Consider the following 23,111-nt stretch of genomic DNA (forward strand, 5'->3'; position numbering starts at 1 on the left):
CTTGTGGCTCTCTCTTCACCGTGTATGTAATATCTAGGAGTTGAACAGCCGGATATAATACAGTAGGTGTGGCTCTGACCATTTGAGAAACTGACAGACTGGTTTCCGGAACAGCCGTGCAGCATCTCCCATCCTGCCGCAGTGGGTTGATCTCGCGGGCGGGTCGGGGTATCCTGTTGTGTTCTAATTTTCATTTCCTAATGACTTGAGGATGGTGAGACTCTTTCCTCATGCTCAGTTCGCCTCTGTTTACCTTCTTTGATGGAAAAAGAGCATCTTTTCAATCTTGTACCCATTTAATTTATTATTATTATTTTAAGTGAGAGGAGGGGAGACAGGGAGGCAGACTCCTCCCGCATGTGCCCCAACTGGATTCACCCAGCAACCCAATCTAGGGCCGATGCTCGAGCACTGAGCTATTTTTAATGCCTGAGGCTGATGTGTTCCAGTGGAGCTATCCTCAGCTCCCATGCTCAAACCAATCGAGCCACTGGCTGCATGAAGGGAAGAGAGGGAAGAGTGAAGAAGCAGATGATTGCTTCTCTTGTGTGCCTTGACTGGGGATCAAACTCAGGACATCCATACGCCGGACCGACGCTCTAGCCACTGAACCACCAGCCAGAACCACTTTTGCCCATTTAAAAATGAAGCTCTCTGTCTTCTCTCTACCGACTTGTAAAAGTTCTTTATGTATTTTGGGCACATAGCTGCATGTTTATTCAATGGTGTCTTTTAAAGGACACAAGTTAATCAATTTAATAAAATCAAATCGACTGCCTTTTCCTTTTTTTTATGTGTTTCGTGCTTTTCACGTCCCATTTCAGAAATCTTTGCCAAACGCGTGCTTACTGCGATTTTCTTCTGTGTGTTCTGGTGGTTTTCATCGGAGTGCTCAGGTTCAGAGGCAGCCGTGAGTTTCTGCATACCTTGTAAATTATGGCTGAGGTTTGTGATTCCTGGGTTTTTTGTTTCTTTTTTATGTGACTCTCCGATCATTCCAGCACCATATGTTGGAAAGAGCGTATCCTTGACCCTCAGGAATCCACCTTGACACCTTCTGGAAAGCTCAGTTCATCATAAAAGCGTGGGCCTGTAGTTGGACTCTGTTGCTCTGACCCATTGATCCGTCAGTCTGCCTTTTACCCCAGCACCGCGCTGTCTCGATCACTGTCGCTTTGATAAGAGGCCGTGAAATAGGGTAAGTCACCCGACTCCATTCTTCTCTTTTGAGTTACTTTGGTGTCTCCAGATCCCTTGCATTTAATGTATAAATTCCAGAAACGGCTTTTCTCTTTCTACAAAGGGGATCGGTGGCCTTCTGTTTGAGATGGCATTGGAGCGAGAGATCGACTGGGAGAGAATCGACCCTCGCCAACACTGGGCCTTCCGACCCGTGAACATTGGATCTCTATTGAGATCTCTAATTTCTGTCAGAGACATTTGGCGGTTTTCAGTGTAAAAGGTCTTGGTACAGCCTGACCAGGCGGTGGAGCAGTGGCTAGAGGATCAGAATGGGATGCAGAGGACCCAGGTTCGAAACCCTGAGGTCACCAGCTTGAGTGTGGGCTCGCCAACTTGAGCATGGGGTCACTAGCTTGAGTGTGGGATCATAGACATGACCCCATGGCCACTGGATTGAGCCCCCAAAGTCACTGGCCTGAAGCCCAAGGTCACTGGCTTGAAGCCCAAGATTGCTGGCTTGAGCAAGGGGTCACTCACTCTGCTGTAGCCCTCCCCCCCCCCCTATCAAGGTACATATGAGAAAGCAATCAATGAATAACTAAGGTGCCACAACAAAGAATTGATGCTTCTCATTTCTCTCGCTTCCTCCGTCTGTCCCTATTTGTATCTGTCTCTCTCTCTGTCACCAAACAAAAGGTCTTTGTATATTTTTTTGCCAGATACCTATTTCATATTTTATATTGCTGTCAATGGTATTTCTTTCTTAATTTTGATTTCTGATGGCTTATTGCTAGTCTTTTGCACTGTGATTAATTTGATACATTTATCTTATCTCTAGAAACTATTAAAACTTAGTTCTAGCAGCTTTTTTTTGTGTGTGTGGATTAAATTGGTGTCTTTAACAGGGATGATCATGTCTGCAAATAAAGGCGGTTTTACCTCTTCATCCCCAATCTGATGCTTGTTTTTTGTTTCTTACCTGATTGCACTGGCTAGCCCCTCCATGGTGATGTTTAACAGAGGTGGAAGTGGGAACATCCTCGCTCGCTCCCAGTCTTAGGAAAAGTACATTTAGTTCCGCACAATCCACTGTGTGATGTCCGAAGATTTCTACAGATGTTGGCTGAGGAATTTCCCTTCCGGTATGGATGCTTACATGATTTTTTTTTTAATGTAAATGGATGTTGGATTTTGTCTAACGCTTCTCTCCATCTCTCCAGACGATCGTATGGCTTATTTCTTCGTTAGTCTCTTAATATGGTGAATTGTACTGATTGAATTTCAAAATTGAAGCTCCCATTCCCAGATAGACCCTACTTGGTCACGTTGTGTTTTTCGTTTAAGTCAGTTGCTGGGACTTCATTTGCTCACATGTTGCTAAGAGCATGAGTGATGTCTATAGTTTCCTTGTGATATTTTTGTTTTTTTGTTTTGTTTTGTTTTGTTTTGTATCATGGGAGTAACGCTGGCCTGGTGAATGAGCTGGGACATGTCCTCTCTCCGTTTGGGAAACGGGTTAGTGAAGCGCGGGTCTCAACACTCGCTTCCCCGCACGTGGTGGGGTTCATCAGCACCCCTGTCTAGGCCTGGACTTCCCTTCTTGGGACGGTGGTTAACTAGATTTCAGTGTATTCACCGGATGTGTGCAGGTTACCTGCTTCGTCTTGAGTGGGTTTCGCTATCTCGTGCGTCTGAAGAAACCCGTTCCCTTCGCCCCGAGGCGTTACATTCATTGGCCCAAAGCTGTTCACACATCCCACCGCTGTCCTGGAAGCATTTGAGAAACAAGCAGTGCCGTCCCTGTCCCTCTTCTCGGGCCTGGCATCGGTCACCGGCGCCCCTCCCCTTCCTTCTCAGTGACCAGAGCGGCTCGGGCTGCAGTGACCCTGGAGATCTCAAAGAACAGACTTTCGCTTGGGGGTTTCGTTGACATTTTCTTTCCTTTTGGTGATTCCATTGGTTTCCGCTCCGATGATCATTTAGTTTATTCTGCTTACCTGGTTTTTTGTTTTTGGTTTTTTTTTTTTTTTAACTTGCTCTTCATTTTCTGGCTTCTTAAGGTAGAAGCTGAGGTCATGGATGATTCGAGTTCCCTCTTCTCTTCTGATACAGGTGTTCGGTGGTGGACGCCTCCCTTGAGACAACTTCCGTTGTGTCCCACAGATTCTGATGTACCGTGTTCTTTTCTTTCCGTTCAAAACACTTTCTAGTTTCCTTTGAGATTGCCTCCGTGACACACGGGCTGTTTAGGAGTGTGTTACTTTCCAGACACTTGGGGGATTTTCTAGACACCAGTTCTGTCATGGATTCCTACTTTTGACTCACCCGCAGTCACAGACAATACTTAATATGAGTTGATTCTTTTTTTTTTTTTGTATTTTTCTGAAGCTGGAAACGGGAAGAGACAGTCAGACAGACTCCCGCATGCCCCCGACCGGGATCCACCTGGCACGCCCACCAGGGGCGACGCTCTGCCCACCAGGGGGCGATGCTCTGCCCCTCCGGGGCGTCGCTCTGTTGCGACCAGAGCCACTCTAGCGCCTGGGGCAGAGGCCAAGGAGCCATCCCCAGCGCCCGGGCCATCTTTGCTCCAATGGAGCCTTGGCTGCGGGAGGGGAAGAGAGAGACAGAGAGGAAGGAGGGGAGGTGGAGAAACAAATGGGCGCTTCTCCTATGTGCCCTGGCCGGGAATCGAATCCGGGTCCCCCACACACCAGGCCGACACTCTACCGCTGAGTCAATCAGCCAGGGCCTGAGTTGATTCTTTTAAGAAAATGTCTTAGGACTTGTTTTTACGGCCCAGCGTATGGTTTATCTTTGTAGCTGGGCTCTTGTACACTTGAAAGGTGTGTGTGTTCTGCGGTTGTTGGGACGACTGTCCTGTCGGTGCTGATGAGGTCGCGGTGGCCGGCCGAGAGGTCCAGTCTCCCGAATCCTTCCTGATTTTCTGTCTCTTTGTTCTGCTTATCGAGAGAGGGGTGGTACAATCTCCAACTATTATACAAATGTAGATCGATCTTTTCAGTCTTCCAATTCTTGGAGTTTTTGCTCAATGTATTTGGAAGCTTTGCTGTTGGGCACATTAGTATTTAGGACTGCTGTGTCTTCTGGGTCATTTGACCTGTTTATCATTATAAAATGGCCTTTTTTTTTTTTTTTAGCTCGAGTAATTTTCTTGGCTCCGAGATTTGTTTTGTTTGATATGAATATAGACATTGGCTTTATTTTCATCAGTGTTAGCTAGCAGAGGTAGTATCTTTTTCATGTGTTACTTTGAACCTATTTGTGTCCTTATATGTAAAGTGCAGTTTGTTGGGTCAAGCATGGAGTTGAGTGCTATTTCTTGAGTCAAATCGAAATACTTTTCTCTGACAGGGTAAGTTGAGCTCATTTGCATTTCTTAATAGGACTGGTGCCCCCGTCTCCTCCCTGTCACAGTCTTCTGTAAGTGTGCGTATTTTGTCCTGGTTGCTCTGGTGGTTTCTTTTTACAAAGTGTGTATCCTCTGTTCTTTCAAAGCATTTTGCTGTTTAGGAAGGCCTGCGCTTTTGTTCTGACAGTTACTCGTATACCTTGTAACCTTTCCTCAGCCCCTCTCCGTCTCACGTAACCCTTCGTGGCCCGGCTTGTTGGTGGTTCTTGCCAGCAGTGAGCCCGTTCCATGTTCCTTCTTCCTGTATTGGGGAGCCCACAAACCCGGACTGACAGAGAAAGTACGTGATGTGGGGGCACCGCGGTGGCCGCGCGGGGCCAGTGTCGGGGTCTCTGCACGAGGGTGAGGGGCTGGGTTGTGCAGCTGTTTCGGGGTGGAGGGGGCATTCCTAGCAGAGGGAGCAGCACAGGTGGAAGGAGTTGAGAGGAACTCGCAGGGTCCAGAGTGTGTGTGTGTGTGTGGGGGGGGGCACACGGCCTCTGGTGTGATGGCCCCAAGGAGGTCAGCTGCTGCCATGGCTGGTCCCGTTTCTGGGGGACTCTTTCAGGAACTGCTCCTGGGAGGGCCTTTTGTCTGTTCACACGGCCCTGGGGGTTGCTCTCCTGCACCCCAGAACCCAGGAGGGAACAGGAGGTGGTCTGGGAGCTGCAGCTCCCCAGCCTTACCTTCCTCAGGTAGCCTCCCCACTGTCAGACTGACCTTGCTCACCCTGCCTCATCCTCCGGCTGTAGCTCGGGGGGTGGGGGTGTCACTTCCTCGGGGAGCCCGCTTTCCACCCTCTCCAGCAGCTGGGTCTCACCAGAGAGGGAAACTGGAGGCTCACAGTACTGGCGGGGGGCAGGGGGGGTTCTCAGCAGGGGATGAGCCCGTGATATCGTGGCTGGATTTCTTCTGTGTGGGGTACCCTCACTGTCACCCCACTGTGGGCATTAAATGCACTGGGTTGGGTGGAAGGCAAAAGGAGCCCACATACTTTAGAGGTCACAGAAAGCTCTGAACCCTGCAGACTCCCTGCTGAGCTGCTCTGAGGGTACGCGTGGGGCGGGGGGGGGGGGGGGAGGGTTGGGGGGGAGCAGGAAGGACACCGGAAGTGAGCTGGGCACCGGCCACCCCAGGGCCCAGGGAGGTGTTTCCCAAGGTCAGGGCTCTGGGGTGGGGACCTATGCAGATGGGGCTTGGGTAGTATGTCTGAGGGCTGAAGGAGATGACTTCTTGTAATTGGGGAGGGTCAGGAGTTTCTGGAAGGATCTGTGATGGGCCCTCTTGGCTGCAGGGTGGGTAATGGGTGGCATGGCACTAGGCCCAACATGGGACCAGGCTGCCAGGAGGTCTGCGCCCCAGGTGTGAGGTTTGACAGGAGCTGCCCTCTGGGCCTCTTCAGCACCTAATCCTGATCATCTCCCATGTGCCCAGCGATGTGACAGGAGGACAGACAGCAAGGTGGTGAGGGGACAGCACGCTGCCCTTGGTCCCCGTGGGAGCCACAATGAGGGCAGCGCCCGGTCAGGGAAACCTCATGGTGGTGGTGGTGGTGGGGCGAGCAGGAAGGCAGCAGGGCCGTCCCAGACAACACAGAGCATTTCAGCCTGTCGGCCGGGGCTGTGGGCATCAGGGGCAAGCGGGGGACCCTGTGAGCTTGGGGCGACCTGCTGACGCCAGGCGTCCACTCCGGACACCCTGGTCTGATTTCAGACTTCAGGCTGGTTTAAGAAAAAACTCTCCAGAAGTCAGATCTCGATGGAGCGTCTCTCTTCTTTTTCATATATAAACTTGTCTTTAAAAAAAAAAGGAAAGATTCATGTGCTACTCGTTTGCCCCTTAGGTTGGTTTTGTCGTTCTGCTGACCTCTCTCTTGGATTTAGGTTTTATGGCGTCCTCGGTTTCCAACAGTGAAATGTCTCCTCTTTTAGGCGTCTGGTCCGACGAGTCCTGGCCAGTGCTGGCCGTTGGAGTCGCCACCACCATCACAGTCAAGACCTAGGACGTGCCTATAGCTCCCCTGCCCCCCGGGGTCCCTGCGCCCCTGGGCAGCGCCCCCCCCCCCCCGCGTTCCCTGCACCTGGTAACCACGGGTGTTTCCTGTCCCTGTCCTCCTGCGTTTTCCAGGACGTCATGTGAAAGGCACCCTGTACTGTGTAGCCCTGCGTCTGGCTTGTTTCACTTAGCAAGAACGCATGTGAGCTTCATCCGTGTTGTGGCCTGCGTTCAGGACTTTGTTTCCTTTTAATTGGAAAGGATAAAATGTACCCCAGTTTGTTTATCTGTTCGCGCAGGCTGACGGACACTTGAGCTGTTTCCAGGTTTCGGCTGTTATGATTAAAGCCGCCCTGATTACTGCACACAGGTCGGAGCGGCCATGTGTCTTCATTTGTCCCGGGTAAATCCCGGGAGGGGGCTGCTGGATGGCGTGTGTGGAGGGGTGCTGGGAGCGGGGGGGGGGGGTGCACGTTGACCTTTCGGAGAGACTGCACACTGTTTTCCATGGTTTGCTCCATTCTTCATCCTTCCATTTCAAGTGTGATCGTTCCTGTCGCTCCGTCTTCTCATTGGCCCCTTCACGTGGCTGGACAGGGATGGTACGACGTCCTGAGAGGCATGTGCCCTGGAGCACTGTGGTTTCCGTGGTGTCTCCCTAGTGACCGATGACGTGGAGCCTCTTTCGTGCTGCCCCGTTTTTGCCTCCATGCGCGGTTGTCTTTGCCAAAGTCTCTGTTGAACTCCTTTTTTTTTTTCCTGCCTGTTTTAATAATTGGGCCATTTGTCTTATGACCGAGTTGGGAGAGCTGTTTATGTGTTCCAGATCCACGCCTTACACATTCGGTTCTGACGATCCGATCTGTGTTTCGCAAATATTTGCTCCCAATCTGTGGCTTGTCTTTGCCTTCTCTTAACAGGATCTTTCAAAAGAGCAGACGTTTTTAATTTTGACGATGTCCAATTTTTCAGGGTGTTTTTTTTTCCCCTCCCTCCTGTAAGATTTATGCTTTTGTGTTCTAAGAAATATTTGCCTAATCCAAGGTTACAAAGATTTTCCTCCTATGTTTTTTCCATAGAGGTTTTTATATAGTTTTACATTTTATGTTTAGATCTGTGGTCCGTTTTAAGTTTAATTTTATAGAAGGTGACAGGTATGGATCGAGGTTAAATCTTTCTCGCATGTGACTCCCCAGTTGTCCCTGCGTCCCCCCCCCCTTTTTTTTTCCATCGAATTAGTTTGACACCTTTGATGGAAATCAGTTGACCATATGCATGGGTCTGCTTCTAGACTCTCTCTCCTGCTCCCCCCCTCCACACTGTCTTGGTTAATGTCGCTTTTATAGTAAGCCTTGAAATCAGGCCGTGTTAATCCCTCAATTTTGTTCATTTTCAAAAGTATGTAGGCGATCCCAGTCCTTTGCATTTCTATGTAAATCTAAGAATCACTTTGTTAGTTTCTACCTCAAAGACTTCTGCTGGAATTTTGATTAGCATTCCTGTTGACTAGTTACATGACTTTCCTGTATCATAACCCTACTGGGTTTTCTTATCCGTGAATACAATGTATCTCCACACTTATTTAGATATTTTAAATCCTGCTGCTTATCAGCCTTGTGTAGTTCTTGGGGCTGAGATCTCACATGGAACCGGTGAGATTTTGTTACTAAGTATTTCATGTATTGGACTACTGACACAGTGTAGCTTCTCAAGTTCATTTTGGATTGTTTATTGCTAGTGTCTCAAGTTTGTATCCAGTGGCTTTGCTCCCTAGTTCTGGAAGCTTCTTTTTCATTTATTATTATTATTATTATTTTTCCAAAGGAGATGATCATGTCCCAAATAGTTGGTTTTATTTTCTCCTTTTCAATCTCTATGGTTTTTATTTGTTGTTCTTGCTAGGTGCTCTGGCTGGGACCTCCACGACTGCACTTCGCAGCGAGAGGAGAGCAGTTGTCTTTGTCTGCTTTCTGCTCTGGGGTGGGGGAGAGACCTTTGGTCTCTTGCCCCCAAGTGTGATGTTGGTTGTGGGGTTTCACACGTGTCCTTTCTCAGCTGGGAAGTTCCTTCTCTCCCAGGTTTGCTGGAGTTGAGCGTGCACCGAGCCAGGCTGCTGGATTTTGTCACATGCTTTTTCTGCATCTATTGAGCTGATTAATGTTGTTTTTTCTTTCTTTCTCAGTTTGTTAATATGGTGAACTATGTTGATTGCTTTTCAAATAGTAAACCCATGCTGACTTCTTAATATAAAACCCATTTGGTCATGATGCATTAAAAAGAAAAAGACATTGCTGGATTTGATTTGCTGACATTTTGTGGATAGAATCTTTGCATCTGCGATCACGAGGGAGGTTGCCTGTGGTCCTTTGCTCGGAACAGCTCTGCTTTTGGCATCAGGTGAGGGGCCTCACAGAATGAGCTGGGAAGCGGCCCAGCTTTCCAGTTTGGGAAGGGTTCATGTACAATGGCTGAATTTCTTCCTTCAGTGTTCGATAGACTACTAGGCAAATCCTTCCCGGCCTGGAGTTTTCTTTGTGGGGAAGGCTTTTCACTAAGAGATTCCATTTCTTTCCTAAATCTAGGGCTGTTCGGGTTATCCATTTCTTCTTGAGTTAACTTGATAGAGACTTTGTGTCTTTGGAGGTGCTTGTGTCCAAGGAGCCAGAGCCCCAGCCAGGTATGGAAACAAGGCCACCTTGTGATGGATGTCATCTCAGGAGCCTTAGGGACTGTGGGCGGTATGGCGCTTGCACACTGCTGTTCCCGTGCCGTGCGAGGGACCCTCCTCTGTGCCCTGAGAGGGGACACGAACTGCTGGCTGTCCAGCTGGGCACCCTGGCACGGTGCTCAGGTGACAGGACACAGTCGGGGGTGGGAGGGGATGTGGAAGGTCAGACTTTGGCTGTTCCCTTCCAGCTGTGCTCCGGGGAACGGCAGCCTCTTCTCAGAAATTCAGTGGACACCCTCCGAGTCCCCAGCAAGTCGGGTTTTTGTCTCACACTTTCACTCTGTAAACTCCAGCCTTAAAACAACACACGTCCTCTGAAGCTGTTCACATATTAGCTCTTAAAACAGCAAAATCTGTGCACAATTTCCTCTCAATCCTTTCAAACATTCCTGAAAGGGAGAAAAAAAACTGTTTAAATTCACCTCCTGTCATGAGAATCTCTAGATGTCAGAATCGGAGGGGGGTACCCAGCTGTCAAGCACTGGAGCCGCGGATGCCGCGCAGCGTGGCGCACGGGCACATTGCACATGCGTACACCCATGAACGTGTTCACTGCACATGGTACTGAGTCCATCCGCACCATGCGCATTGCATCCACATGCCGCAAATGCGCACTGCGTCCACACGCACACTGCACATGCGCAGTGTTCACATGTGCATGCACTCCGTACACACACACACACACACACACACACACACACACACACACACACACGCTGTATGCATACACTGTGACCACAGGCACACTGCACATGCGCAATGCCTTCACCCTCACATGCACAGTATCCACACGCACACTGCCCATGCGCACTGCGTCCATACGCACATCACCCATGCGCACCGTGTCCACACGCATACCGCCCATGCGCACCGCGTCCACCACGCCACCCATGTGCACAGCGTCCACAGTCACGCGTCCAGGCGCACTATGTCGGCGCCCTCCATCTACACATGGCCCGCAGGCACTCCTCTCCCTGACCATCAGCACAGGTCCCCGGGGTCCTGGGCACCCTTGGCCTTCACTACAGAAAACACCATTCAAACCTATGACCGGGCAGAGCCTTTTCAGCATTTCCATAGGGTAATCAGAAAGGCTTTTCATCCCTGAGCCTCTGTTGGTTTGGTAAACTTATAGTTCTGGGTAAATTCTTCAGTGAGACATTTTTAGAAGCCTAGGGTCTCTGCACATTAAAAAAAAAAAAATACCGCCTCCCCTTCCTCCCTTCTCCCCATCCCATCGGGTAGGTAAGCGATCATAGGGTGGGACTTCTTTGGGGTTAACAGCCCTCAGCAGTGGGGTTCCTGGGCTGAAAATAAACCCCACTTAGCCAGCCTGTGGACGGAAATAGCCCAGCCTGGGGAAGACGGGGATTTGCTTTAAATATGTGTAAAGCTGGCTGCTGGGCGGCTAATGGTGTCTGCAGCGGGCACGGGCAGTCTCGGGGCCTCCCGCTCCCCCACCACAAATTGCAGGGCGGCCAGCCCGGGCCACTCCTGTGTGTGCGAGGCCCCATGTGTGATTCACGGGGGCTCTTGGCCCCGAAGCCATGCAGTGGGGCTCGGGGGGTTCAAGGCCTGCTCTCCTGAAAGCCCCCACCTGCATTTCCCTGCCCCCCAGTTCTTTGCTGCTGCTACTCGTGGGCTTGGAATGCCCTTCCAGCATTATAGTTCTGTCTTCAGAGCTCAGATTTTTCCATAGAGTAGGGAAGGGGTGGGTTGATGTTTCCCTGCAAGGAAAAAGGAGAACCCTGTCTTGCCAAGCCTGGTAGGAAACCCCCCACCCCAGGAAAAAAAAAAAAGCTTTCGAGTCTGCGGCCTAGACATACCCAGGGACCCTTGCCCAGCCCTTGACTTGACCTTGGAGCCAACCTGGAGCCCGTGAGTGCCGGTGTTGCCCCCTTTCAGGCTAGAAGCCTGAGTTCGTGTGTCGGCAGGGTGGCTTCCTTCTGAGATGGCGAGGGAGAAAATGGTCCAGGCCTCTCCCCCTGCTTCTGCTGGCTTGTGGTGATCTGTGGGCTTCCTGGGGTTGGAGAAGCATCATCGCCCATCTCTGCCTTCAAGTTCATGTGACATTCTCCCTACGTGTGTGTCTCTGTCCATAAAAGAGGCTGCTAGTTATGTTGGATTAAGCCCCCCCCCCCCCCAGTGACCTTGTCTTAACTAATTACAGCTGCAATGACCTGTTTCCAGATTAAGGTCACAGTCACACATCCTAGGTTCAGGATTTCAATATATGAGATAGGAGGGGGACACACCTCAACCTGAACAGTGGCTGAGACATGGGGAGCAGAGTGGGCCTGGGAAGCAAGGGGCGTCGGAGGGTCACCTCTGATCTGTGCTGTTCTGGTGCGAGAGGCAAGTAGCCCTTGGTGACTTGTCACCGGTTGTATTAACGACTCCCTGCCAGGGCCTTGGGTTTGGTGCTGTGATTGGTGCCGGGGACTTGCCCAGAAGGAGACAGGAGAGGCCCCTGTACAAAGGCATCTTGGAAAAAAAATAATGTTGTTTGTTGTGAAGTCTATAAAAGTGTGGTTGGAGATTGCTTTATTCACCCATAAAGCTGTCGATGGGGGTGAAGGGAGAAGGAAAAAGTTAAGTCACACACGAAGTCTCATCTCAGTGGGGAGGAAGCTGCAGGGGAGACTATGGCGGGAACTTTCCAGAGCAGAGCGGACCTGGTTACGAGTTTAAGGCATAGAAGGGTCACAGCGATGGAATGGAAGAGTTCAGTGAAACGTCCAAATCCGTGCATGAGAAGGGAGTGATCAATCCAGTAACTAAAAGCCAAACAGAAGAAAGAACAGAGTAAAACAGCAAACAGGAAGTAAGATGGGAAGCAATTAGGTGTATCCAATGTTACACTAAACGTGAATGACATGAATTTTTCTATTAAAAGGTGGGGGACTGTCTGAAGTATTTTTTATTTTTAACAACTGTGTTGTTCAGAGTCATCCTGTCAAACAAACAATGACGGACAGTTGAAAAAATACAGAAATGGCCAAATGAATGCTGAGTAGGTACAAACCAATGTGGCAGCGCCAGCCAGCATCAGCCCTGAGACAAGCCCAGACAACTCGCCATTTCCGGAGGAGACACGATCGTTAACTTTTATATGTCAAACGACATAAAGTATATAAAGCAAAAGCTCTTGGAAATGCAGGGGAACATGGGTTAACTGTGATCTCTCTGGGAGATTTTGATGTACCCCGTCAGAATAGGACAGTGCTAGCAGACATAAAATAAGTGAGGATTTGGGTCATTACATGCCTGTCCCTGTCGTCAGCACCTCCATAGCGAGCACCTGAAGACTTGGTGCCTTCAACCAACCGTGACTACGAGCTTGCCAAGCTGGAGTGTAGGCGGGGCCCCGTGGGGACAGCCCTGCTTGGTGACAGTTGGGGCTGCAGGCTCCCCAACCAGGACGGCGGACTCACATGGCGGTGGCAAGGTCCTCTTCCCCCGGGGTCTTCCTGGGGCTGTAAGGGTTCCTCATGGCCGGTTCCAGGGAAGGGGAAGTGGCCGGGCTGGAGGCTGAGGACCACCACTTGGCTTGTCTTCCTGTGGCTGCGCCGTGACCCTAATAATGGAGACGTTTTATTTCCCTTAAACGCCCACGGAGCGTAAGGAAAATATAACGCACTGGAGAACTGAGATGTGGCTGGCCACGTCCTTTCATCCAAACCCGATACAATGAGAAGTGAGTGGTTACCAGGTTACCGGAAAAGGGCTTAAGCATTTGGGAATTCAGCAGCACCCTCCTAAATACCCACCAGGAAGGGGGAGGTGAGTGTAGAGAGCGGTGAGGAGCGGGCCCCTCTGAGTGGCAGGAAGGCGCTCTGTGGCCTGTCCCTCCCCCAGAACTGGTTGTAGTTTCCATACCAGGGCCCACGGGGCCGACCGGCAGCTTTGTTGTGTTTGCAAGGATTGTCTCCCCACACGGGTTAGCATTCGCTCATTAAAAGCAAATAATAACGAAGACATATGCTATGTATATCGTATAGACATACAGACGCATGTTTGTTGAATGCCTCCCTGTGCCAGTCCTTGGCTACGGGGTTGTTGAGGGGCTGTGGAGCCTTTACTTCGTCAGAACCGGCTGACCATCTCAGTCCCGGGCGTGGAGAAGACAGCTGCCTGGCCTAGTCTGCTGCCCTGGCCCTAGCCAGGTGCTAGGTAGCTGCCCAAGCCCCGTGTCCTTCTCCTGACCTGGGAAAAAGCAGGCAGGCGGGGGCGGGCAGTGCTCGGGCACCCCTCGGTGCAGCGAGCTGGGTCCTGGGGCGGAAGTCACCGCAAGAAGCCTCTGAAGCTGGGGTGATGAGTCACCTTGGGATGTCCTTCCGCTCCCTGTGAAATTAGCAGTCACTGCGGAGCCCACTCGCCTCCCCGCCGCGGAGGCGGTCTGTATTCAGAGGGTGAGCCGGGACACCTGCCACCTGGGATGGATTTGGCCCCATGAAAGTGGGCCCAGAATGTGCCAGGACCGAGGGTGGAGCCAGGTCCCCCATCTTGTCCTTGTTCTGCAAGGGCCTCAGACCCGTTCGCAGAGCTGGGGACGGGCGGTAGGAGCCGGCGGGTACCAGCAGGACTGGGGAGCGAGGAGGAGGTGGCGGCCAGAGGCCTGAACAGAGCTGGCCGGGCTCCACGGAGCGGGCACCACCTGAGCTTCCGGAAGGCTCTGCCCGAGGAGCAGCCACACGTTTCTGTGGCTCCCTGAAGGGCCGTCAGAGCTTCCGGGGGAGTCTCCAGGGCACCCCCTTTGGGGCTCAGCTCAGGGGGTGTGACCCCAGCCAGGGTTTGGGCAGAGAGCCCACGGGACCTCCCTGCTCCCCCGGCACCCCTGGGTGGCTTCTCAGGTGTGAGACCCAGGATGGAAACGTACCCCTATGCCAGACGGGTGGCTGGCGGGGCTGGTTCTCGGGGGGAGAGCAGCCCAGTGTCTCCAGGGTCACCCTGAAACTCGTGGCTGCCTCGAGCAGGTGGGGTGAGGACACAGGGCAGCCGGCCCATCCGTGCTGTCAGCCCCCAGCCCGGGGCCTCTACCTTCCTCAGTGCCTGATGACCCTGGGGACATGGGGGGACTGTCCTGCTGGGGAGAGGCTGCAGGGCTGGGACCCTCCAAGCATCAGCGACTTTAGGAAGCCAAGCTCGAGACCTTGTGAGGCTGGGCGGGGGGCCGGGCCCCAACCACAGGGCGGCAGCAGTGTTGCCTGGGGCACCTTGGGTCTGCTGGGCTTCCTCAGCCCCCAGAATGCAGCCCCCGTCCTGGGGGGTTGGGGGGGACCAGGCGTGTCCTCTCTGGAGTTTCCCACGTGGCCCTCTGAGCACCGGCGTCGGTGCTGGTCTGAGGGGTCCGTGCTGGGCTCTGGGGTGGATAAGGGAGGCCAGGCCTGGGGGGACAGCTGGGAGGTGGGGAAGGCTCCTTGCGAGGGGCTGGGTCCCACTGCCTGGGCCTGGGGTGGGGGTGCGAATGGTTTGGGGTTCATCCTAGGGGCTCAGGTGTCAGATAGAGGGGTCTTGTGTGTTGTGGGTGGCACGGGGGTCCCAAGACAGGTCTGGGCAGGGCCAGGCCTCCCACCGCCTCACCTGTAGGAGCTTTGGACCCCGCCCCTCCGACCTTCCTCCAGAGGTCACTTCTCTCTTGGGGACATTCAACACCCCCTGCAGGTCCCACTGGGCAGCAGGGCCGCCCCTTCTCGCTACCCCAGTGCCTGATGTGGACCAGGCTGGAAGGCCACGTGGAGCAGGGGGAGACTGTCCACGTGGAGCAGGGCAGACTGTCAGGGTCAGCATGGACGGCCGGAGCTGCAGCAGGACGTAGAGGGTCAAGGCTGTGGGCTGTGTGTTCAGGGAGACCATGGGGCCAAGGGGAAGCAGGGCTCCCAATGGCTAAAGGGGGGCAGACGGGGAGAGGCGGGTGGGGTCAGCGCCCCGGCGGGTCCCGAGCAGGCAGCAGCCACCCCTGTGCCTCTCTCAGCCTCCCCACCTCTGCCCACCTCCCTCCGGCCCCTCTGTGGGGAGGGGGCTGGTGGCCTGCCGGGCGGGTGGCGGGTGTGTACTGAGGGCCCCAGCTGTGCCCAGCACATGTCACCGGGAGGCCCAGGAGCCCTCACCACGGGCGCACGGCTGGGAGCAGCTGGCCACAGGCGGGACCCCAAACAAAGGGCGCTTTGAGCAGCCTTCGCGCCTGCTCGGGCTGTCCGGCCAGCTGACCCTCCGGGAATGCCGGGGCCCACTCCCTCTGTGGCCGATTGGGTCCCACGTGGAGGGGAACAGCTGGGCCCAGAGCCTGCAGGCCGGGCTTTATGCTGTGGGGACCACAGTCCCCAGTGAGCCAGCTCCTGGCCCAGGGTAGCAGGGTAGGAAGGGGCCACAGGTCTTGAAGGCTGAGTGGGAGTAGGACAAGACCGTTGTCCCCTTGCTTGGCCTCACGCCTGGCCTGATAGGGAGGCTGCCCTGGCCCCCAGCATCCACCGCTCCTTTGAGGGACCCATGCCTGCTCTTGCCCTGGCTCAGGAGGCCTTTGAGGGGACCAGGCGCCCCTGTACCGGTTCCCCTGGGGCTGTGTCCCCGAGCCAGCCATGTCTGGCGTCCACTGAGCCACCAGGGAAGCCGCTGTGACTTTTGTCCTTGATCGTGATTCCTGCTCTCAGTCAGCCCTGACCCTGAAGCACGATGTCCCCTCTCCCCTAACGACGTCTGTGCTCAACCCCCTGGTTAACCTTTCACTCCCGTGGGAGATGAACCTTTCCCTTGCAGGGGGAGCGGAGTAGTCACGCAGAGAACCTGTGCAGACAGCTTCCTTGGTTGTGTAGCAAAGAATCCCAAAAATTGGAAAACAACGCTATCATCCCAAAGGTCAGGCTGTGACGCTCGCTGATCCGAGCGGGTTTAGCCTTTGGGGCCCTCTCGCTATCTGTCACATGGGAGCAATTCTCGGTATTGACAGTCCCAGGGCTCCCGGTCACAGGGTGCCCGCAGCACCAGGTCTCAGAGTCCAGAGGGCTCCGGACAATCTTCCCAGGATGAAGCGGCAGATAAGGCGGCCCGCCGACCTTCATCCTCCACCCCGAGCGATTCTTCCAGCTCCACCGTGTTTCGAAATGCATGAGTCACGGCCAACCTTTCCCCTCCCTGCGGTGGGGAACAGACCGACCCCCGAGATAAGCACCTGCGTTTCTCAATCTTTTATCTCGACTCCTGGGGACTTTCTAGATCGCTGTCAACAGGCCATGACCCCCTGTGGACCGAGCAGGCTGGGGCCGGCGTGCCTGCGAGGCCGGGCTCCGGACTCGTGACTCTCGGGAGCGTTTCCTTGGCTGAGCCAGAGGGGTCCCGGTGGGTATCTGGCAAACGGCGAGATGGGGCTGGCTGTGGAGAACGAAGTCCTCGGGCGGCTGGATGGCGTGGCACCCCCGTGGGAGCCGTGCCACGCGGACCCCCTCACCCCACCCCCGTCTCTGTCGTCCCAGCCTGGCCCTCTGCGCCCCAGTTCCCCTGCTTGTCACCGTGACGTGGCAGTCTGCAGCTCATCGCCTGAGCGTAGGTGGCTCGCTGAACGCTGAGCTGAAGACTGAGAACGAGGCCTGGAAGCCGGCGATGGGGACTCAGGGCCTGCTTGCTGGTCCGAGGGGCTGGCCCGGGGGGCCCAGAGACCTTCCTCGAGAGGGTCCAGGCGTACCTGCCAGCCAGGGCCCCGTGGACACTGGTTTGTGTTGTTGGTGTAACACACACGACAGATAATTCATCACTCCAACCGTTTTAAAGTGCACAATTCGGTGCCATTTAGAACATTCACTGTGTGCTGGGCAACCACCTTCTGTCTCGTTCCAGAACTTTCCATCACCCCAGAAAGAAGTGCTCCCTGACCCATGAGCAGTGGTTCCCCATGGCCCCCCTTCTCCCGACGTCTGCTCATGTGCTTTCTTTTCATTAAAAATGGTGCTGAAATACAAAGAACATAAGCTCTCCCACCTTACCCACCTGGGGTGCACAGCCCGGCGGCATTAAGCACGTCCACACTGCCCACACCGTGGTGCTGCGTCCCCACCGTCATCTCCGAAACTTCCATCTCCCCACTGAACACCCACCCCTCTCCCCCTGCCCCAGCCCCTGCACCCACCATCCTTTCTGTCTCCCCTGGGGACCTCGTGTCAGCGGGTCACAGGACGGGTCCTCCCGGGCCTGTTCCATTTCTCTCCACACCGTGTCCTCCGGGATCATCCCTGCTGCCCGTGTCCGAGTGTCCTCCCTTCCTCAGGCTGAGCCATGACCCATCATGTGGACAGGTCACCTCTGTCCATGGGCAGTCACTTGGGGTGCCTCCACCTTTTGGCCGCTGTGAACATGGGGGGCCAATCTCTTTTGAGGACCTGGCTTTCCCTGCTTCTGAGTCTGTACCCAGAAGTGGGATTCCTGGGTCCCACGGCCATTCTGTGTTTACATATTTATAGAGGGTCCTCCTTTCTGCGCCATCTCAAGTCCACCCACCCGCGTGGGGCCCGGCTTCCTCCGCATCCTCGCCAGCACTCGCTTCTGTCTGTTTTGTTTTCTGCCCCTTCCCGACAGAGCCGTCCTCGTGGGCGCGAGGCGGTGTCTGGCTGTGGCTTGGCTTCGCGTTTCCCTGATGGGGGGGTGGCTTGGCTTTGCGTTTCCCTGATGGGGGGGCAGTGCTGGGCGTCTTCTCGTGTGCTCCGTCGACCGTCTGTGTGTCTTCTCGGGAGAAATGCCTGTTCAAGTTCTTTGCCCATTTTTAAATTGGGTGTTGGTTAGAAACTTTGTCTGTAATAATAATTCTGTAAGTAAGACTGCTGGGAGCCACCCCGACATCCACCACTGATATCGGCGGGGGCAGAGGGGCTGGCTGGTGGGTTGGCTGCTCGGACCCTGCGTGTCCCTGTCCCTGCGTGTCCCTGTCCCTGCGTGTCTCGCTGGCTGCAGGCAGGCCATGAGCGCTTGGGTCAGTACCCCGGTCTCAGTGCCCAGACTGACCATGAGGCCCCTGTCCATGAAGCCAGCGGCAGCCAGGAGGCAGTCTTGCTGCGTCGGAGGGACAGTGGCCAGGTGGGTGTGGCCCTTTGTCTCGTCCCCGACACAGGCCTGACCCCTGTGCCTGTGTCTGCGGGGCAAAGTGTGAGGCCAGCCCCGTCTTGGCCTGGGTGCACGCCCAGGGCCTCGCTGAGAGGGGCCTGCAGGCTAGCTCAGGTCTCAGCGGGGCAGCCAAGGAGGGACCCTTGGCTCCACGAGGAGGGTAGGCAGGGTTCCGCAGAGGGCACGGGGTGCCTGGGCTGGGCCGAGGGAGTGGAAGACCCGGTGGTCGTGGGGGGAGGGGAGCCTGCAGGGCGAGCGGTTCTGAGACAGAGCCCTGGGCAGCAGCAGGGTGCAGGGGAGCCTCGGGCCCATGGGGAGCGCACGGGGTGGGCCCCACAGCATGGGCAGGGCGGGCCCCGCCGGGTCATGACCCTGCTTTGGACTGGGAGTGTGGCCCCCTGAATAATGGGAGGCACCATGTGGTGGCTTGGGGGGTCAACCCTCTTGTAGGCCTTATTCCCCCCGTCTCCAGCCTCCACCAATGGATGGCCAAGCCCAGTCGAGGCCCCTGAAGCAGTGCCCAGCCCAAAGTGGCCAAGGCCCTTCCTGTAAGCCTGTTCTATCCCTTCTGGGGCCCAAGCCAGTGGACAGGTTGCTCCCAAGAGGGGGTGCTGGGCTGGGCTGACCGGGACATCTGTCCCCGAAACCTGGGCCTCAGGGAACCACGTGGGGTCCCATCGAGGGTGTCCAGTTTTGAGGTCCAGCTGTGGCCTTGCCCCAGGTGCCGTCCTGTCTGGCACCCGAGGCGGACGGGGATCACTTTGTCTCTGAGCGAGCTTGGGGCCCCTTCCTGCCCCTTCCCAGCGTGCCGGCAGCCCCCGGCCATGAGCCCCCGGCCTGACGGTGAGCCCAGCAGCCGGCTGGTCTGCTCTGCATTCCAGAGTCAAACAGGATTTGAGGATTAGCATTGTTTAAAATTATTCCTACACCTCACCCTCCAGAGGGGACCCTGCCTGTCCCCCGGTCTCCCTGCGGGCTGGGGGCCGCCCAACTCCCAACCAGGTTCCCCCGCAGCGTGAGGCCAGGAGAGTTTTGGGAGGGGGGGGTCGCACAGTCGTCGGGGGAAAGTACAGTTACAAAACGAATTTACATTCAGGTCTGTCCGAAGACTCTTAGAGCACTTCAAGCCTGCTTGGGACAGACAACAGCTGAAGAAGTTATTTAGTGACTTAAAAAACAACAACAACCAAATACGTTGAAATAAGCTTGCTGGGGGGTTACCCAGCGAGACACTGCGGGGCACACGCCTCATTCCTGTCGGGGGAGATTCTCGGGGAACCAGTGGCTAAGGCAGAGTCCCTGCACCCAGCTCGTTGGTCTGTTCGTTGGTTCATTCTTTCCTTCTTCCACTCAGTGTACCTACGTCAGGCGCCTACCCGGGCAGGCACTGGCCCGCGGCCCGGAGGGGTGGGGGATGGGGGAGGTGGACGGAGAAAGGTGCCCCTGCCCAGCCAGGGCCGCCGCTGCCCCAGAGCTGAGGGCAGAGGAGGGACCAGCAGCCCGCCACGAGGCCACGCCCGCTCGCTCTGCCACCATCTCCCACGTGCCCCCTGACCAAGCACCCGCCGTGGCCTCAGCCCCCGTGAAGAACTTGAGGTCACAAGCCGAGAACGTTTCTGGGAGAGGAAGGCAGCGTGACGGTCCCCCACATTCTCCCACCACCCACGGAGGTCGCCCCAAACACAGGCTTGATGGTATCCGTTGGATTCCGTCCTGATGAACAACACGTGAGAGCCGGCCGGCTGTGTCCAGTACCCCCCCCTGTGGTGGGCAGACACTGGGCACGGGAGCAGGGTCGGCCACTGTCACCCCAGTGGGGAACAGAAGAAGCCCCTGCCAGGGCCAGGCTCCTGGAGGGTGGGGGTGGGGGGAGAGGACTGGGCAGGGAGCCAGCTCTGAGCACACCTGATGGGCTCATTTCACTGACCATAAATGTCCTCAGCATCCATCCATGTTAACAGCCCCGGGTCAGGATTTCCTTCCTTTCTAAGGCTGAGCGATACTTCCTTGTGTGGAGGGACCACGTCTTGTTTAGACTAATGTTACCGTCCCTGGAGGCTCCCTATAGATTTATGACGGCTTTTTCTATTTTCTGCAAGACACGTCCTCGGGACCTTGAGCACCGGGAGATGGCTTTGCATCTGGAGCTCCCACGGAGGAGCGGGGGGCCATTCGGACCTCCTGACGGGCGGGCAGTCGCCCTTCCTCCCAATCCACGAGCGCGTGGCGCGTGGGACGGAGCGGGGTTTCTCAGTTCGCCCCGTAGACACAGGTCTTTCACCTCCTTAGCTAATTCATACGTATTCTCATTCTTTCTGACGCTAGTGTAAACAGAATTGTTTCTGTGACTTCCTCTTCAGATTGTCCATTGTTTTGTGGAAACAATGCAAGCGATGCAAAAAAAAAAAAAAAAAAAAATGCGGCGGACTCTTGTGTGCTGACTCCGTGTCCCCCCACCTCCCCCCGCCACCCCCCACCCCCCCGCCTGGCTCTAACCCGGGTTCGGTTATTAGGTCGGATGGTTTATTGCAGAATGGCGTTGGGGTTTTCTCCACGTGAGATCTTATCGTCCTGCAAGGCAGATAACGTGACCTTTGTTTCCCAACTGGGGTCGCCTTTCCTATCTCTTTCCTGCCTAGTTGTTCTGGCTGGAACCGTCCAGGAACGTGGCCGACTGGACGTGGAGAGAGGGAGAGAGCGGGCAGGAGGGAGAGAAGGGGGCAGGGGGGACCCTTTCACCTTCCACTGCCCATCTGACTTTGGACACGAGTTTTTTCTTACATGTCTTCTCTTATGGGGGGGGGGGGTGTTAGTTTTCCTCCTGTTCCTTGTGTGTGGAGTGGTTTTACTTTATTTTATTTTTTTTCAGCCTGAAAGGGTGTTGAATTTTGTCAAATGCTTTTTTTCTGAGTCGGTTGAGATCATGTGTTTTTTTTTTCCTTTCCCCTTCATTCCGTTAATATGATGTATTGTATTGATTGATATTCATGTGCTGAACTGTCCTTGTATTCCAAGAATAAATCCCACTTGGTCATTGTGTATAATCTGTTCAATATGCTGCAGAATTCCGCTCGCTCGTATTTTATGGAAGGGAATTTTTTTTTTTTCTTTTCTTTCTATTTTTTTTTGCATCCAGCGTTCATAACGGATACTGGCTCGTGCTTCCTCTTCTTGTAGCGTCTTTGTTCGGCCTTTGTTATCAGGGCGATGTGGAACTCAGAGAATCAGTTAGAAAAGTGTTTCCCTCCTTTAAAAAAATATTTTAGGGGGGTGTGGGGAACATTTGAGAAAGACTGGTGTTTGCTCTTTAAGTGTTTGGTAGGGTCCAGACACTGGAGAAGACACCGGGCCCAGGCTGTCCTTTGTTGGGGAGGTTTTTGGTGACGGATTCAACCTCCTCCTCCTCCTCCTTAGCTAGTTACAGGTCCGCTTGGGTTTTTTGTTTCTCTGTGAGTTCCGGGAGGTTCTGTGTTCCTGGGAACCTGTCCGTCTCGCCTCGGCTGTCCAGTGTGTTGGTGTCCAACGCCTGCCTTTTGAGAGTGAGGTTCTATACCCTTGTCTTTGTTTGCCTACCAACCCACCGCTCTGTCCCGTCCATCTGTCTGTCCACGGGGCGCCCAGCCATGGTCCCCCCACACGTTAGCCCTTGGTCCTCTGGCTGTCCGCTGTCCTACCTTCAAGTCCCCGAGTACAGACTGACGTGTGGCCAGGCTTCTGTGCAGCCTGCTCCCAAGCCGCTCTTGCGCCTGAGCCCTGTGAAGGCAGCCCGGTGTCTCTGGGTACTGCATCCTCGTGGCCTGGTGGCCGTGTGAGGTGAGGAGTGACTGTCCCCCGAGGAGGGACGCTCTCTGAAACCCAGGTCAGGAGGCACAGCTGAGCCCTGTGAAGGCAGCCCGGTGTCCCTGGGTACTGCATCCTCGTGGCCTGGTGGCCGTGTGAGGTGAGGAGTGACTGTCCCCCGAGGAGGGACGCTCTCTGAAACCCAGGTCAGGAGGCACAGCTCGAGCTTTGGAGCTCAGCCGTTGAAATGTGTGTCGGCCGGCCAGAGAATGCGGGTCCCCGGGACGTGGTGTTGCTCGGGCGAGGCGACCGGGACGTCCCCGTGGGCCTGGAAGGGCCCTGGTTTGAAGAGCAGTGGGTCTCACTGGGTGTCCGCTCACTGTGGACCTGGTCCGGGGCCCGGCCGCCCAACGGACCAGGATGCAGGCCGGCCGCTGTTGGGTGTCTCTCAGCAGAGGCTGCCGGTGCTGGGGGCCGGCCCGTTGGTGTGGCCGGGCCGAGCGGGCGGTAGAGCCCAGCCACAAGGTAAGCTCACAGCTGTCTGTCCCCACAGGAGATCGTCTTGGTGGTATTCTTTGGTACAGAGTACGTGGTCCGCCTCTGGTCAGCAGGTTGCCGAAGCAAGTATGTGGGCCTCTGGGGACGGCTGCGCTTTGCCCGGAAGCCCATCTCCATCATCGGTGAGTCACGGTGTCCCCACGGAAGCTGCGGTCTGGGGTGTCCAGGCCAGGGCTGGGCACTTCCGCCAGGGGGGGGCAGGTCAGGGCAGAGCCCCACTGCGAACAGCACCACTGGAGAACTGAGAGACCCCCGGCTCTTCTTCCTGTGACAGGGAGGCCCCCCAGGGCTGACCTCCTGGTCCAGCACAGGAGCCGGCCTCAGCGCCCGGTCCCCTCCCCCAGGCACCGCTCACAGGGTGGTTGGGCT

The 23,111-nt window shown here is 55.1% G+C and overlaps 1 protein-coding gene across 9 annotated transcripts in view; it reads left to right on the plus strand.

Moving 5' to 3' along the window:
• The window catches only part of KCNQ1 (potassium voltage-gated channel subfamily Q member 1), a 322,087-nt gene that overhangs the window by 55,102 nt on the left and 243,874 nt on the right, over positions 1 to 23,111 (plus strand). For all 9 annotated transcript variants that reach the window (XM_066378775.1, XM_066378950.1, XM_066379042.1 and 6 more), the window contains exon 3: positions 22,738 to 22,864. In XM_066378775.1, the coding sequence (XP_066234872.1) occupies positions 22,738 to 22,864 (127 nt within the window). The remainder of the gene's footprint in view (positions 1 to 22,737; positions 22,865 to 23,111) is intronic.

Source organism: Saccopteryx leptura, chromosome 1, assembly GCF_036850995.1.
Source record: "Saccopteryx leptura isolate mSacLep1 chromosome 1, mSacLep1_pri_phased_curated, whole genome shotgun sequence".
Classification (NCBI taxonomy): domain Eukaryota; kingdom Metazoa; phylum Chordata; class Mammalia; order Chiroptera; family Emballonuridae; genus Saccopteryx; species Saccopteryx leptura.